Source organism: Miscanthus floridulus, chromosome 5, assembly GCF_019320115.1.
Source record: "Miscanthus floridulus cultivar M001 chromosome 5, ASM1932011v1, whole genome shotgun sequence".
NCBI classification, from domain to species: Eukaryota; Viridiplantae; Streptophyta; class Magnoliopsida; order Poales; family Poaceae; genus Miscanthus; species Miscanthus floridulus.
The window spans coordinates 68789504-68807578 of NC_089584.1; the positions used below are offsets into that span (position 1 = coordinate 68789504).

Consider the following 18075-nt stretch of genomic DNA (forward strand, 5'->3'; position numbering starts at 1 on the left):
AGAAGACTAATGGATTGATCATTAGAGTACGATGAATGATTCATTTTAGCAAATCGTGTGACAAGATTGTCAATGATGCTTTGGTTTTGTGTTTAATTAGCTTTGATATAGATGGTATGCAATCTGAAATCATTTATTGTTTTTAGCTGATAATTAGTACTTTGACATCAAGTTTGTTCAAGTAGGCTTATATAATCATTCGTTTAATAAAGTTGAAGGTATAATATATCTTTTCTTTTTATTAAATATTGTTGAGGCATGTATGCATCATTTTTATGTTGTGCTTGTCATGATAACATGAATTTGGTATGTCAAGTCAGATATTTGCATTAATTTTGTAGTTTTAAGTTGCTGACAAGTAAAAGTTTGAATCTAAGTTTATTATTCTCATTGTAACGCACGGGCACTCGCCTAGTATATTAAATGACTCACTGATTCAAGTACCTTTATTAATAAAGAGTGATTGTAATTAATGTATGCATTCTAAACTTTAGGTCAGAACCTTAATTTTGTAGCTGATAGTCTACATTTATTAAGAGAGAAAAAATGCGCAGCCGAGAGTGATACCAAAAAATGTCATCCGAGCAGAGGATAGCTAGACAAGAACGCGACCGATTGAACAATGCGAGGCCCAAACAATAAGAGGCAAAGAGAGCCTCTAAAAGAAGACGAAAGGAGATGTGTGCTAACACTCTACACCTCGATTCCATTGCCATGGAGAATCCTATGTATCATCTTGAAGTATAAACATCACAATACCTTTTTAAATCTAGGTCAAGCAATTGCTTAATGTTTGTCCACCACGATCATTAATATTTTTCTTTGTTTTGTATATAGGAAAATATATCGCGCGGATGGTGGTAAATCTTGCATTAATTATTTATTGCAATGCAACATTTGGTACAATAGAATCATGTTGAACATAGTTAATATGGTATGAATTAATTTGGTTGTTTCGATTATCTATCTACACCTTAAAAAAATACACAGACGTGTTCAAAAATTTGTGACCTCCGTGTAACGCACGGGCATATATCTAGTAGTTTTATAATTAGCTCATATTTAATTTTTCTAATTAGCATATGAACATATAATGTAACAGAGACTAAACTTTAGTCACTGGATCTAAAAACCCTAGAAGTGTGGCCTTTTCTCGAGAGTCGAGACCCGGCAGCCGGATCAAGCAGAGGCGTACAACGCGAGGACGAGCTAAGAGACTAGCTATGGAATTGTGAGCTCGCGAACGCAGAGACAGGGGGTAAACTGGAAGGCTCTAGAAACATTACCACGAGACGCCAAACTGACGCTACCACGAGATGCCAAACTGATGCTGATAGCACATTAGCACGTTCGAACGAAGGACACGTGGCAAAATAATAAGCTTGATTCGTTGGTGCAGATTTCGTTTCGTAAGAGATAATAAGCCTATTATAATAATCACACTATAAAAGAACGAGTTTTTTTTAGGGTGTTCTTCCTCTGTAATAACATAACAGTTCGATCTATACGTCGTGCTATATGAATCCTCTATCATGCGTGATCTTACTTTTCCTCTAATAACCGTTCAATATACACGACGTGCTATATGAGCCCTCCGTCATCCGTGATCTTATATGTATAAGTATTATAAGGCCTTGTTTAGTTCCTCCCCTAAAGTTTACTCCTTATCACATCGAATGTTTGGACATATGCATGGAGTATTAAATATAAACTAAAAAATAACTAATTGCATAGTTTATGACTAATTTGTGAGACGAATCTTTTAAGCCTAATTAGTCCATGATTTGACAATATGGTGCTACAATAATACATGTGCTAATGCCGGATTAATAGGCTTAATAAATTCGTCTCGCGGATTACTAACGGATTCTGTAATTTACTTTTTATTAATATCAAACACCCCATATGACGCCCACGTGACACCCTAAAATTTTAGACACTGAATTTGACCTAATTATAAGTCTTATATGCGGGGCTAGTGGGCTAGCAGACTGTTTACGATGACGCAACCCGTTGTCACCGTTAAGCCTTTGCTTCTTTTGGGCCAGCACAGACCACGCGGTCCGGCCCACAGAATCCAGCTCAACCCTCTTTATCCAGCCCAGAAAAGGCAGCCAGTCTGTCACGTGTCGCGGCACCACCCGCGCCCGCACGCCGTCGGATCCCCACCCCCACCACCCCCACCTCCCCTTTTCCCGCAGCGCGGCAGCGGCACCTGCCACCAGCGGCCATGGATCTGCTCCCGCCGCCGACTGACGCGCCGGACGCCGGCGGCCCCGGCGCCGGGGGGTCGGGCCGAGGGCTGCGACGCGGGGTCGGGTTCCGGTCGCTGAAGCTGGTCAGCGTTGCCATGGACGAGACCCTGCCCGTCGACCCCGTCGGCGCCACGTACGGCCGCCTCGCCAACGGCCTCACCTACTACGTCCGCTCCAACCCAAAGCCACGCATGCGCGCCGCGCTCTCGCTCGCCGTCAAGGTCGGGTCAGTACTGCTACTCTCGCCGCGCCTCTAGTTTGGCTCCCCTGTTTAACCCCTTCTAGCGTTTGCTGACTTTCATGTCGTGCTCATCGCTCGGTTGGTTCGCTCTTAGGTCGGTGGTGGAGGAGGAGGACGAGCGCGGTGTGGCGCACATCGTCGAGCACCTCGCCTTCAGTGCCACCTCGCGATATACCAATCACGACATCGTCAAGTTCCTCGAGAGCATCGGGGCCGAGTTTGGTGCCTGCCAGAACGCGCTCACCTCATCGGATGAGACCATCTACGAGCTGCTCGTACCCGTCGACAAGCCAGGCCTGCTCTCCCAGGCTATATCTGTCCTCGCTGAGTTCAGCTCAGAGGTGACTACACGGGTCCAGATTCTTAATGCTAGCTTTGTTATTGCAATCTCAGCTGATTGATGCATGACAGCACGAGAGTACAATGGCTGATTGATGCATGCCAGAGAGTTCAATGTCTGATTGATGCCTGGAAACTAATGTTGGTCACAACTCACCAGGTTCGGGTGTCAGCAGAGGATCTGGAGAAAGAGAGGGGTGCTGTGCTGGAGGAATACAGGGGTGGGCGCAATGCAGCAGGACGGATGCAGGACTCCCACTGGGCACTGTTGTTTGAAGGTTCTAAGGTACTAGCCTCTGTCTTCATATAAGTGAAAAATTCTGTGTGCTGCAATGAGATCACTTGTTCCATCTACCATTTGTTCGTATAAATGAAAAATCCTGTGTTGCGATGAGATCACTTGTTCCATCATATACTATTTGTCACAATAGGTTAAACTTGCATTACTGAAGGTTGTTACGAATAAAGGGAGACTGAACTGGATTGTGGCATCGAGGCCTGATAGGGGGACTATATATAGAATACATGGGGATACAGGAGAGAAACCCTAGACTAGGGAGATTCGACTTTTCCGTGGCGGGATACGTCTTATGGTGCTTAAATTTGGATTACCTTTTTCTGCCTTTTGTGTCACTCTGTTTGGGGTTGAAAATGGTGTATTCTTATTAATTTACTCTTTACCAGTATGCAGAACGCCTGCCGATTGGTACTGAGAAGGTGATACGAACTGTTACACATGAGACTGTGAAGCGGTTTTATCAGAAATGGTACCATCTAAGCAATATGGCGGTATTTGCAGTGGGTGATTTCCCAGATACACAGGTTTGGATTATGCACATCTTTTTCACATGTATCTGTTTGAGAAATAAGAAACTAGAGGTATGTATCTGCAATGGTATTTACCATCCTTTATGTTTCATGACTTAAAATTGCAGGCTGTTGTGGAGTTGATAAAGGAGCATTTTGGGCACAAAGCCCCAGCTCCCCACCCTCCTCCAGTTATACCAGAATTTCCAGTTCCATCGCATGAGGAACCTCGCTTTTCATGTTTTGTGGAATCTGAAGCCGCAGGGGTTGTTATTTCATATTCTTTTGAACAGATTTGATATATTTTAAGATCAGCTTTGTATAATAATGTACTTTTTTGTTTTCCTTTGTACCAAAAACAGTCGGCTGTTGTTATCAGCTGCAAGATGCCTGCTGGTGGAATTAAAACAGTAAAGGACTACAAGGATTCACTGGCAGAGTCCATGTTTCATTGTGCACTAAACCAGAGGCTCTTCAAAATATCTCGTAGAAAGGGTCCTCCTTACTTCTCTTGCTCCTCAGCTGCAGATGCTCTCGTCTGTCCAGTTAAGGCTTACATTATGACATCTAGTTGTCGTGAAAGGGGAACAGTTGAAGCTCTTGAGTCCATGCTTCTTGAGGTATTTTTTAACCTTGATCTCTGAAAGAATAAAGATAAAATCTAGTATTCTTTAATAGTGCATTATTCAAGTTTATGAGTGAATATTCAGTGTAAGTGCCACAAAAGTTGAAAAGACTAAAGAGTAAAGAGTGAGAAATTTGGCTCTAAAAGCTTTAGAAGTTTCCTGAGGATCAACTATAGGGCTTGGTACGTTTCATAGCCATGCAGCTTCTCAACATCAGATATTAATCATGTCTTTCAGACAAATACCAAATGAAAACAGGTCATGTTCCTTAAGGGTAGTTTTCATTCCCAGTAAAACCCTTCATATATAGTAGTATAAGAACACATGATCTAGTGTGCCATGTCATCAACTGATTAGATTTTGAACAATCAGTTCAGACTACTCTTTGTTTGCATCTGTTTAGTGTGGCAGATGATTGATAGTTAGCACATTAACAGGCATATGTAATGTAGATATCTGAATTTAAAGCTGCTGTATAACCACCGCCACTTTCTCCAATTTCAAAATGGCATTTTATTTCAAAACATCCTTCTGACAGGATGCTTCTTTAGGTTGCTAGGGTACGGCTCCATGGATTTTCTGACCGTGAGATATCCATTGTACGCGCCCTAATGATGTCAGAGATGGAGTCTGCATATTTGGAGCGTGATCAAATGCAATCGACCAGCTTACGAGATGAGTTTTTGCAGGTTTGAAATTTTATGGCTGTTTAATACAACTAAAATAAAATAAAATTTATATCATATGCATGCTAGTTGCTCTTCAGTTCTTATCTCATCTTGCAAATCAAAATATGTACCACCTTCTGTTCTGTTTTCAAATGACTTTACTTCAATAATATTGAGGTGTACTAAGACCACAACTCCACATGTTGGTCGACTATTTAAGTGAAATTCCAGGATCCCCCATCTATAGAGCTTCTAAGCACATTAATGCAATTTGTATTTTTCTTGCAGCATTTTCTTCGTGAGGAACCTGTTGTTGGGATTGAATATGAAGCACAATTACAAAAGACTCTGCTTCCCCGTAAGCATACCTCTGTGTTGCCTAGTGTAAAAGCTTAGGTGTTAAATTCCTGATGTTATTTACCCTCTCCCTCGTAAACCTTTATAACCAATTAATTTCTTATAAATCTACATACCGTCACCGCAGTTGTTCAGTCATCTATATTTATACATGTTTACTTTCGACCAGATATTTCTTCTGCGGAAGTGGCAAAATTTGCAGAAAACTTTTCAACAGCCAGCAGCTGTGTTATCAAGATAGTTGAACCTCGAGCTCATGCTTCTTTGGAGGATCTGAAAGCAGTTGTGTTGAAAGTCAACAGTCTGGAAGAAGAAAAATCTATTCCTCCATGGGATGAAGAACAAATTCCAGAAGAAATTGTTGCTCAAGCTCCAGAGCCAGGGTATCTTTGTCTCCTTCATGTGTACTATTTTCATCAGTATCTGAATCTACCATCTTCTCATTCTTTGATTCTTATAAATCTTAACTAGCTGTATTGAAACCATTCTCTACCTTTTCTTTTGCTGTTTGAGGATTTTATTTTAGTATGTGACTGATGCCCGCTATTGTACTTACCATATTCATTGTAGGACTATAATTGATAAAGTGGAGCACCCAGGCATAGGTGCCACTGAGATGATACTTTCAAATGGCATGCGGATTTGTTACAAGTATACTGATTTTCTTGATGACCAGGTTAGTAGTATCTATTAATTTTATGTCACCTTGCAGCCTGCTACTTCAGGCACTCCCATCTTTATTCTGTGGAATCACAGTCACTGATGTTGACATCTAGAACTAGAATACATTTTTGACCAATTTATTCTATGAACATCATCTGCATGCCACACTATATATCTGTATTAGGTTTTTCTCCATGCCTACTATTATTTACCACATGCATGGAATAGATCTGACGGTGCCTAATTCTAAGTATTCTGGGATTCTGAGGACTACAGCTACATTTGTTGGTCTTGGGATGTTTCTAAATCTAAAGTTGAAAAAAATAACCTAGGAGGAATCAGGTGGCATTTTATTAAGAAAAAAATAGGCACCCAAATTCGCCTTGACGGGGACTTGAATCTAGGTGGTCTGGGCATACATCCACACCCTCAACCAACTGAGCTAGCTCAGCTTCCTAAATCTAAACTTTAAATATGATGATATGCTGTCGACCTGACTCTTACAAGGGAAGTAATTGTCAACATGATTCAGGGTGTTTTCGCTGTTAGACTGAAATATATTCATCTAATAATAATATAAAAAAATATAGTTTCCCATTTTTTCTTATGATGAGCGAACAGAGGGAAGTAGTTCGTGTCTGCCCCAAAAACACCTTGCATGTTCATTTGTACTTCAGTTTAGCATAATCACATGAATCTATTGTATTTGCACATTGAACAATTGTTTCACAAGGACTAAATTTATGCATATAGATAAAAGCAAACTACAACAGTTTTTTTAGATGTATAACTAATAGTGCCAAGCTTTTCCTCGTTCTTGAAGCTCTCAGTGCACTTTATTTTTCATTATTGTACTGAAGAAAAGATCAAATAAGTGATCTGTACATGAAATTTAGAAAGGACGAAACATATGAAATATTTAATATAGATGGGAAGGGAATAGTTTCATGAATAGCTATCTAATTACCATGTGAACTTATGCACTGTATAGAAACAATAATTTACACATTTATGGAACAACAATTTACCTTTTCTTTTTCAATATTTTTCGACCAAGTTCACTGTCCTTTAGTTAAAGAAAACTGCATCTGATACTGTCATTTTGTCTTCGTTTGGTCTGTTCTGGTCTATTATCAGGAAATTAGTTCATTTATTGTATTGCATGCAACTTTTAAATCATCCTTAAGATATCATTTGTTCTCCTAATGCATTCTATCATTATAGTAAATTCCCAGTCTAGTTTTCCATGGGTCATTTATCAATTTGTTCAGAGGTGCAACTACAATTTTGCTTCTGTCGCAGTATTTAGTGATATACTTCGTGTTGTGCTTATTATTTATTTTCAGGTTGTTTTTACTGGCTTTGCCTATGGTGGTCTGTCAGAATTATCTGAAGCTGAGTATACTTCATGCTCAATGGGTTCGACCATAGCAGGAGAAATTGGCACTTTTGGCTACAGACCTTCTGTCTTGATGGACATGCTTGCTGGCAAGAGAGCCGAAGTTGGTACAAAAGTGGGGGCCTACATGAGAACATTTTCTGGCGATTGCTCACCTTCAGATCTTGAGACAGCTTTGCAGGTATGCTTCTGTTAAAGCATTCTTAGATACATGCTGAATTCAACAGAAAGAAACACAGTTTACCTATAGTGGTAACAGCGCCTGTTTCTAGTTTTCATCAAAATGTGGACATATGCTTATACTTGACTGGGTACAGCTTGTTTATCAACTATTTACAACAAATGTGGAGCCAAGGGAGGAAGAAGTAAAAATAGTGATGCAAATGGCAGAGGAAGCAATCTATGCTCAAGAGCGTGATCCGTACACTGCATTTGCGAATCGTGTTCGTGAAATAAATTATGGGAACTCACACTTTTTTAAGGTACTTAACTGGGCAAAACTTTACTCAGTTTTTTTTTTTCTTTTGTCATATCATATCCTAGAAATTTACCTTAGTTCTATATAATGCAGCCAATTAGAATAAGTGACTTGAAGAAGGTGGATCCAATCAGAGCATGTGAATATTTCAACAATTGTTTCAAGGATCCATCAGCTTTTACGGTGGTAATAGTTGGAAAAATAGACCCAGCTATCTCACTTCCACTGGTTCTGCAGTACTTGGTATGTTCTGTTCCTTTTTCTTATTGTCTGAAACAATGAAGCAACACTTAATAATGCTCATTAACTCAACTTTTTGTAGGGTGGAATACCTAGGGTACAGGATGCTGCTCAACCACTTAGTCGTGATGATCTAAGAGGATTGCCATTTAAGTTTCCTGCGACCATCATTAGGTACTCCAGTGTTCTGTTTTGCATTTATATGCTTTGGAAGATTTATCTGTATATGTTTGTGTCATACAGGCACATGCAGAGCTAAGCAAGCAATCTCTTCCTTTTCCCTGAATTATGCCTTTTTGATTACTGTTAATCTTAGTGTACACCTTGTTTCCAGAGAAGTTGTCCGCAGCCCTATGGTTGAAGCACAGTGCTTTGTACAACTAGCATTTCCTGTTGTTCTTAAGAACACAATGATGGTGAGTACTGACTACTGAGAGCAATCAAAACAGTCTCATTTTTACTGTTAATGATGAAGTGTTGTATCTCCCATCTTAAGGTATTGTATTCTTCTGTTTGTGTAGACAGAAGATATTCACTATGTTGGGTTTCTTAGTAAACTTCTGGAAACGAAAATCATGCAAGTACTTCGGTTCAAATATGGGCAGGTTAGGAATATCAATTATATGCAGATCCAGATTGGGAATTCCTTAAACTTGGATTTTAGAATATGGGTTTCCTTAAATGAATCCTTATGTTATGCAGATCTATTCAGTTAATGTAGCTGTCTTCTTGGGTGGCAACAAACCCTCAAGAACTGGAGATGTTCGTGGAGACATAAGCGTGAATTTCTCATGTGATCCAGACATATCATCTAAACTGGTATGTCACATCAAGTCATTACATTTTGGAATACGTATATCCAATTGTTTTTTATGCAGCTTGAGTTAACTAACTCAGAATTTCTTCAGGTTGATTTTGTTCTGGAGGAAATATCATATCTACAGGTGGAAGGTCCTTCTGAAGAAGATGTATTGACCATCCTCGAAATTGAACAAAGAGCTCATGAAAATGGATTACAGGTTTAGTTGAATCTGTAATGCTCCAATTAGTGCTGATGCACATAGGTAGTTATTACTTTAGTTACAGCTCTTTGCATCTTTTACAAATTGCAGGAGAATTACTTCTGGTTGGATCGTATTCTGCGAAGCTATCAATCAAGGCTTTTTTCTGGAGATATTGGATCCACCTTTGCGGTAATACTGATTTTCATTTTCTGGTTCTTCATTTTCCTGCTGACTTTTCAGTGTAAGGCAGCAAACATTGATCAGTAGATCCATATGCTTGTAGCTTTTTAGCTGCATTACAAGCAATGCTGTTGACTGTTACACATGCTTGGCAGTCTGCCTTTTTGTTTTACGGTGAACTTCACATTTGAAATGTTGCCCCTTTGTTTTTCTTTGTGCAGTTCCAAGAGGAGGGGCGCATAAAGGTTAGGGATGCTTTGACACCACAGACTATGCAATCGGCCTTGCAAAGAGTTATACCTTTCCCTTGCAGAAATCAGTACACTGTGGTTATTCTTATGCCAAAGTCATCCTGTTGGGCATCAGTGAAGTCAATGCTTAGCTGGAGCTCTAATGGGGTTAGCAGAGATGCTAAGGTTTGAATCAAAGTTTTCATTTATTTTGCAACATCCTATTCTCTTTTCAGCATGCTGAACCTGAGAACCACTACCTTGCAGATTCTTGCTGGCATGGCCGGTGCACTGGTGTTGGCAGTGAGTTTGTGGAGATACTCTCGTAGTGCGCTAAAATCATAGTGTCTGATACAACTGACCGTTTTTTGGGGACTTCCAGTCAGATCTGAAAATGGATCAGGTTAGGAACTGATATACGAGCTGTCAATAGATATTTGTTCTACCTGAGCACCTACCCGGTGTCTGGAGATTTGGTAACAAAAGAGGCTACACTATAACAAAATTGGTAGCTAACAGATTCGTTGCCGCATGTGTGCGTGTAGTCCCTGTAACCTCATTGGTTGTACCGCCGCGCATGTGCATTAGTCGTCGGTGTATAATAATGGCTACCCTCCCATTTGATTTCATAGGCAGGACTGAAGTAGTGGCAACTGTGGTAGAATGGTGGAAACTGGAAACCCAACATCGTAGATCGCTTTACTGGTCCCATTTCTGTGGACGGCTTTGTATCTGTACGTGTTTCCGATGACCCAGATCTGAGGGGGAAAAAAATAGAATGAGCAGGAAATGTGATATTTCTTTCTGCCGCTCCGTTCGTTTTCATATTGGCTAGGACAGCGTCCGAGCATGGGCAGGCGTCTTGATTTTGCCAGAACGTACTTGTCTGTCCGTGGTGGTTTTATTTCTCTCTGATTCGTTTCCGGAGCCAACAAAGATTTGCTTACAGCTCCGATGTTGGGATTGCAATACAGTACGCCTGTACTGTTCGTGTGCATTATTTGAGCCGAGCCGAAACGTGCAATCAACCAAAGTGAATGATACTCGAGCTGTCGAGCAGTCCAGCGTCTGATCTGATTTGTACCCCTTCGCAAAAAAAGTGACGCGTGGGAACAGCACGAGCCCTCACGTCCAAGTTTCGGATAAAGGAGCACGAGGCGGGTCTTGACTGTCCCACGAGCCGCGCGGACCAAACCACACCGGCCGCGAGGCCAAAAGAGCAGCGGAGGCCGGAGGCAGGCAAGCAAGGCAATCACCCCCACCTATATACGCGCCCCGCCCACTAGGTAGGAGTCCCAAGGAGTCTAGACTCCGGAAGCCGACAGGACGAGAGCAAATCGAAGCAGGACACGGCTGCTGGCGGCCGCATTCGGTCGGGGGAGGAGGCGCACGAGGTGCGATGGCCTGCCTGCACCATCACAGCTGCGAGGATCACAACTGCGCCGCCGACTGGTCGCTCTACAACCACATCGACGTCCCCAAGGTCCTGTAATCCTCCCCACTCCCTCTCACCTGTTGCCATATTGATCCGCTGCCCTTCCCCCTCCTCCCTCCTTATTGTGCCTTTGTTTTCGACGGCTTCGTAAGATTCCGTTGGTACCACGCGGCGCATCGGAATTGTGCGACAGTGTACAGTACAATAGGCGGTGAACAAGGATTTAGGGCGGCGGCTGACCTCTTCTCGTGCGCGCAGGTGGTGGCTCTGAACGAATCTGTTCCCGGGAGCGTCAAGTCCGTCTTCAAGCCCTGGGAGCAGCGCCTTGACACCTCGGGGGTATGTACCAATGCCTCCTCATGTCGTCGTTGCCTTAATTGTTTTTAGTGGAAGCTAGGGTTCACCGGCTCAGTTAGGTGATGCAAAATGTGTACATCTAGTTCAGTATCCACTAAGAACAATTGTCCTTTTCTTATTATATTAGGACTTAGGAGTGATAAATTTGTAATGACTTTTTCTTCCTTTGTTGAAAATACGTCTTCTTGTGATATAAAATCTCCAAAATGAAGGCATATCTAGTGAATTATCGTCATCTGTGAAATATGGCACGCGTTTAAGAATTATATAGATTAGTTGTCACTGCCACAATTCTGATGTTACATTCAAGAAATTTTTAGTTGCTAACTTTCCTTCAAAGTTTTGTATATTTTTGACTTGTAAATACAGTCATGCTGGGTAACTATTCATGATTCTATTAGTATACGAGGATTACCCCTTTTAAGGGGGTAAAATGTGTGTAAAGCTTTAATGAGAGTAGACATATGAGACTCAAATAGGAGGAAAAATGTAAGCGGTAACTAGCATGTCTGCATCTGCCTGGTAGCTAATGGAACTTTTTGAAATGTATGTTCTTCATTGCAGGGAGCTTCATTTGCTCATGCAAGCTACATGGCAGTATGATGTAGACATTGATGATGTGTTCTGCATTTATTTTTGGGGAAATTGCTTGTATAGCGCACTCTCAGAATTGTTTTGCAAACATACCACTGCCCGAGCTTGGGTTACTATTTAGCACTGGTTATTGTCTCCATTTTGTTCCTTGTAGCATTGCAGCATCCAATTGTGCATGGATGGCATAGACCTGCCCAAGATGCTCCACAACTGTTAACTTCTCTCTCTTCTCAATTTTTGTCACAACAGCAACACGGCCAGCCAGGGGCTCCCAGCGTCACCCTTTGCCGCCAGTACTGCCATGCCTCGCTATAGAGGCTCATTCTCCTTATCTTGTCTCCTGCTTCGTGCCACCTCTGCGCCTTCCTCCCCTCTCTATCTCCATGTTCATCCTTTATGCTAGCTGCTGTACTCATGGATGGTGGGGCCTGACCTACCATGGCAGCCATGGCTGTGCAGGAGCGGGTCAAACTTTACACAGTGCCAGGGTGGCCACCTGATGCTGTCCCTTGATGAGGCTGCACTGTGCTCGCCGAAGAGACCACATACTAGATCTGGAATATGCAGAGCAAAACTGTTGGGGCCTTGCATGAATTGAGTGGCTGCGGAGCGAATCAAGCTACAATTGATTCTGTTGGAGGCTCCTTCATGATTGTTTGATGCTCTAGCATGCGGGATTGACAGCATCGTATGAAGTGAAGGTGGGAACTTGGGGCTTGGTTTAACTGCTGTGGGAGTGGTGGACTAAGCTGGAGAGGAAGGAGGAAGGGAAGGGGTGGTATCACAGAGGAAAACCAGGTAACTAAACAGTGCTAAATAGGAAAGTAGGCTTGGAGAGTGGTATGTTTTCAAAACGGTTTGGAAGTGTTATACAAGCAAGTTTCCCTTCTGTATTTATATAACTAGTGGTTTTTCAGTTCAGATCCTGTTCCTTAAGTTCCTCATCATTGGTAAAATATCCATTCTCATGAGCATTCTTGCTGCACCAGGGTTTTCTGGAGAGTAATGAGGGTGACCCTGAGCTACTTATTTTCATCCCGTAAGTAGCTCACTTGCTCGTTTGATGTACAGACACGTGTTCCCCAGTTGTTACTTGTTTTCCTTTATTTTATTTTGAAAGAGTAATTCTAAGTTGCTTCATGACCTCTAGTTGAAGTATAGCAACGTGATGAAGTGTTTTTTTTAATAATTTCCTCAAACATAAGATTGCCTGAGGTAGTATTCAGTTTATGAACTATGTGGTGTTTCAGGAACAAGTATATTTATTATGTGGAATAGTTTATCGGTTTTTGCCCTTTTGTATTGTGATTGTTCTCAACAGACAGCAGTTCACTCCAGGGCAGTGCTCTAACATGTTGTACTTATCGATATTTATTCTCCTTTCTCCCTTATTTTAATCTTTTGGTGGTTAGTAAGACTTCTTTCAGAAGTTTAATACCCACATACCCAGAAATAATGCGTTGAAATGATGCCTGCAAAACACATGTCAATCTGTACTTTCAAGACTTTTAATTATGTCCTTTTTGCACATCCTTCCATCAATTTTGTGAAATATCCTAATTCCTAAGGAAACGAGAATATTTCGTTTTAGTGTGTATGAGCCCCCTTAAAGCATCAGGCACTGTGTTAAGTTGATATTACATGCCCTTGCAGAAGTTACTTCTTCAGTCTGTATGTATAATTGCATTGAATTCATGACCTGCATGAATTTCTGTGTGTTGATATTATCTTTATTTGGTTTCAGAGCTAGAAATACCTTCCCCTTCTTTTGTCTGTAATTCTAATCCAAAAAATGTTGAACACGTGTAATCATGTTTTCCTGTTGGTTGTAGGTTCACATCAGATGTTAAGATCAAGAGCATTTCTGTTGTTGGTGGTGCTGATGGAACAAGCCCGTCAAAAATGAGAGCGTTAGTTTAGAGATATAGCTTTTCTTTTCCTTGTCATTCTCTTTCTCATGGCATGATATTTATGAAGATTACCTTGTCATGATCCAGGTTTATCAATAGAGAAGGCATTGACTTTTCAGATGCTCAAAACATGCAGCCTGTGCAGGTATGTATTCAATTTTCTATCCGTGCCATAAGTGGAAACTCCACTTTAATGATGTACATTTCTCCTAGGAATGGGAATTAGCGGAGAACCTGCAAGGAGCTCTTGAGTACCAAACAAGGTATGTTCTGTTCTGTAATTGTTCATCCAGTGCCCTTTGGTTTTGGTAACAGATAAATATTTTCTGTTAAATCACGTTCTTAGAGCTTCAAAAGTCTTTCTGAACATATGTTCCATTTGACAAACACTCATAAAGCTTGTGAAAGACTCAAATTCATTAGATTTTTGCCTGATCCTGTGCAAATTAATAGACATTTTTCATGTAGGTACTGGACTACTCTAGGCCACTTGTTTTTTCTCTGTCTACTGAATGGCTTGTAACTACTCCCTCCGTTTTTTATTACATGTCCTATTAGCTTTGTCCTAAGTCAAACATTTGTATTTGACCATCGATTTCCAATAAAGTATATAGATTCATGGCATGAGTTTTATGTTTTTAGATTCACTATGAGAATAAAAAGGGCGTACCCAGTGCAGAGAGCTCCCGCTCTGTGCGGGGTCTTGGGAAGGGTGTCAGTGGCAAGCCTTACCCTCGTCTGTGCAATGCGAGGAGACCGCGACTACTTCCATAATATATAATTTATATATTGTGAAACTATAAGAATTTTTTGTAATAGATGGTCAAAGTTAGTAATGTTTGACTTAAGACAAAGCTAATGTTACATGTAAAAAAAAACTGAGGGAGTAGTATGCTCTTAAGTTCTTTTTGTAGTTTGTACACGGAATAATTTCTCATTTGCTCTTCATACCTTTCTCCCCTGTTTCTCAGATATTCAAGGTTCCAAGGTGTGGCTAACCTAACTCTGCATTTCTCTGACAACTTTGGTGGTGATACAACTAAGATTTATTACATTGGACTACGTGGTGAAGCCACTCAGGTACTTAAGTTTTGTTTCGTTATTTATGTATAATAAAGAAAAAACATAGTGGAACGCCAATAAAGAAAAAACATAGTGGAACGCCATACTGATTCTTGATTGCTTCGTACTGCTTGTCCCAGAACAAAAGGGATGTAGTTGCGACAATTGTATATGAAGTCATGCCCAATCCTTCAGATCACAAGTAAGTTGTTATAATATAATGTTTCACATCAAGTCTACTAGTGTTGATTATAGTACAGTTGCACAAGGGAAATTTGACGCCTTATAATGTTGTATGACCTAGATAGTTTCTCCAGAGTCAATATCCCTTTAGCTTTAGGAAGTTTTCAAGTTAGTGATTTTGCTAAGGTGCCTCAGAATAGGAAGAGAAGGTTCTTAGGTCCTATAAAATTGTTCCAGTCTTCCAGCAGGCTTAAAATCGAATCCTTCTTGAAGCACGCCTCTAGGTGGTAGGTGGAGCTGCTGGTTCCTTTCTAACCCTAATTTCCATATTGTTAAATCAACCTGCAATTTGACTATGCTATTCCTCTGTTCCAAATTATAGTTCACTTCGGCTTTTGTCCTAAATCAAATTTATTTAACTTTGACTGAATTTATAGAAAATACACCAACATCTATAACATCATATTTGTTTCCTTAAATTCTCCATGTGCATTTATTTGAACTTTAATAAGTTAATATTTTTCAAAGTATTTGCCAAAGTTAGAGATGTTTAACTTACGACAAAGCTAAAGTGAACTACAATTTGGAATGGAGGGAGTAACATTTAAACTGGGAGTTTGCAAAGGGAATAAATGATCATCTTTGACCCATCTAACTGCTGAGTGCTAGCGGTCAGGATATTTTAATGAAAATGGTTTGCTTCACTCATTGTTAACAAGTGATGACACTTTAGCTTGTCGTGCTGGTAACTGAGGCCAGGTGTGATCCCATTTCTCTCTCCCGTGCAGAACAAAATCTGAGACTGGAGGAGGTTTCTCGCATGTCGAGTAGGCATCATACAAGGTGAGGCATATCTGCTGTTCCAAAGCATACAAGCTGAATTTCTCGTCTGATGATACTAGCTTGCCTTCTTTTTCTCATTTCTGTTTATTTTCTAATAGTTGGGTATGCATCCTCAGCTGAGCTTGAGAAGAAGAAGCTGGGTACTGCGTTGCCTGGAGGCAAATTTGAACCTCGCTTCCCATCAATCAATAAGATAAATGGATAATCCCAGCTTGTAGACTTTTAGCTTGACTTTTGAGCACATAACTCTGTACCTGTGGACGCTGTAACTGGTTTGCTAATGCTATCATCAGAGTTGGTCTCTTGTGTTGTTATCTTATTTTAGGTAGCTTTATTCCATTTTCCTGAAGCGGTTGTCGTAGATATTTCTCCAGTGTGATCATGCAAACTCTTGCGGAAGCCGGAAGGCACTGAAATCCGATACAAGTGCTAAGCCAACTTAGTAGTAGTGGCCATTTATATTTAAATAATCTGCCTGAACAACCATCTAGTGCCAATACCGCGCTTGCGTACTTGGGCGTTCACTTTAAATCAGCGGAACATGTGACGTCGATGTGTGCCACGTAATATTTGTTGCATTTGAATTTGAAACTAGTACAAGAACGAACAGCTTTAAAACAAACCAACTTACGATTGCGACACAAATTTTCTTTTAAGGATTGCAACGCATTGAAAGTACGTTTGGGAAATACATTTCCATCGAAGACGTGAAGAGAGGTGGCGCGAACCCCCTAGATAGTAGATTACCCGTGGATCAATCATTTTAGATAGGCGCTTACTTAGGTTTAGCTTAAAGTTTAATTCTATTTATTCAATTTGTATCATTAGATCGGTTTGCTTTAGTAATTTCATTCCAATTGTAAGCTGCCTCATTTTATTTTATCAATGAATAGAGTTGTCTCCTGGTGTGTCTCACCGGACAGACTTTGTTATTTCATCATGTTTTCTGTTGAATAAAAAATCAAGTTTCCACAAGATTCGGTGTGGGGGTTGATCAACCTCTTTAGATTCGGACAATCTCCCACAATTAGCAAAAATGACATCACTGAAAGCCAAGCAAAGCAACCACTGCACCACGTGAAGGCGTCCCTCGGAGGCCACTTGGCTAGGTCACCTGACCAGGCAGGTCGCCCGACCTAGCCCAGTAGCCCCTGTGGCCCACCTTGACACGTCTCACAGGTTTGCACTCCTAAAGCCTTCCCTATGCAAAATTTTGCGGTCAATCTCTAAATGTTAACAAAACTTGCTTAAAAATAATAAAACTTGACCCTAGATTGGTCATGACAATGCTTAAGATTGGCTAGCATAAATTTTCTTACTTATCTTGCACTTAATGCCTGTGGGCTACTTTTTATAGAATGATCTTCCTAAGTTGTGTTGTGAGATATATTATTGACAAAAGATGATGCTTTTTATTTAACCATGACTTTGGAGATATTTATTTTCAACTAAATTAAATATCATGGCACCATGACTCAAATGTGATGATGAATACCTACAAAAGCCAAAGTTGGCAAGTCATGTCATTACTAGCCTTTCTACGTACTTTATTTGTCAAATTGGCCTCGGTCGGCTGGTCAAGTTTTTGGCTGAAACCGGCTGGAGCTGAACCTCGGCACAGTGCGAACACCAGCCAACAGCAGCAGCATCAGCCGACTGAACCAGCAAGCAATTGGATTAAAAAAATGGCCCCACAACAGCATTAAATGCATTTCCATTTCAAATTCAAACACCTCTAGCTCAAGGCTGATTCTGCTACATATCAATGAAACAGCTAAGTACAACACCATTCAGATACATGGTGAAAAAAAAATTCCTAACCATGGATCTGATGCTGGGCATAATTTCACCCAAACCCATGGCATACATGAGCACAAGTGACAGTCTAGCTTATGAGCCTCCTAGGTAGGCTATGCCTTGTCGTTCCAGAGCTGACTGAGCTCCCCCTTGTTCAATCGCAGTAGCAAGGAATGAACCCACCAGCTTTCCTCTGGAATAACAAGAAGCGAAGGAAATGAGCAACATAAGTATAAATCACTACACTGCTTGCAACTACAGTTCAAGTTATCAATTCTAAGGGTTTTGTAATGGTTAAAGCGAACTCAAACCAACATATTGCTACTCCGTAGTACTTCATAAAGAAACAAAAGATTACAATTAGTGTAGCGATCCTGCAGGGAAGTTACTACACATCATCAGTTAAA

At 40.8% G+C, this 18075-nt stretch overlaps 2 protein-coding genes across 4 annotated transcripts; both read left to right on the forward strand.

The window, feature by feature from the left end:
* The first annotated feature begins 2164 nt into the window (after positions 1–2164).
* On the forward strand, positions 2165–10284 carry LOC136450041 (zinc protease PQQL-like). The gene is made up of 21 exons (XM_066450302.1): positions 2165–2481; positions 2591–2837; positions 2996–3121; positions 3520–3657; positions 3771–3908; positions 4005–4262; positions 4820–4957; positions 5225–5294; positions 5463–5676; positions 5864–5969; positions 7303–7536; positions 7673–7837; positions 7927–8076; positions 8156–8247; positions 8408–8489; positions 8595–8678; positions 8776–8892; positions 8982–9092; positions 9186–9266; positions 9479–9673; positions 9755–10284. The coding sequence occupies exons 1-21, from the start codon at positions 2231–2233 to the stop codon at positions 9830–9832; spliced, it is 3075 nt and encodes a 1024-aa protein (XP_066306399.1). The 5' UTR covers positions 2165–2230; the 3' UTR covers positions 9833–10284.
* Positions 10285–10650: 366 nt separating this feature from the next.
* LOC136450042 (uncharacterized) lies at positions 10651–16175 on the forward strand. 3 transcript variants are annotated; one of them, XM_066450303.1, is made up of 10 exons: positions 10661–10970; positions 11181–11261; positions 12863–12912; positions 13706–13783; positions 13871–13928; positions 13997–14046; positions 14755–14863; positions 14986–15047; positions 15817–15871; positions 15970–16175. In XM_066450303.1, exons 1-9 carry the CDS (start codon positions 10887–10889, stop codon positions 15857–15859), a joined length of 615 nt encoding a protein of 204 aa, XP_066306400.1. In that variant the 5' UTR covers positions 10661–10886; the 3' UTR covers positions 15860–15871; positions 15970–16175. The 3 variants fall into 3 exon arrangements, with proteins under 3 accessions (XP_066306402.1, XP_066306400.1, XP_066306401.1); XM_066450304.1 differs by having other exon boundaries at positions 15988–16175; XM_066450305.1 differs by lacking the exon at positions 13706–13783 and having other exon boundaries at positions 10651–10970.
* The last annotated feature ends 1900 nt before the right edge of the window (positions 16176–18075 follow it).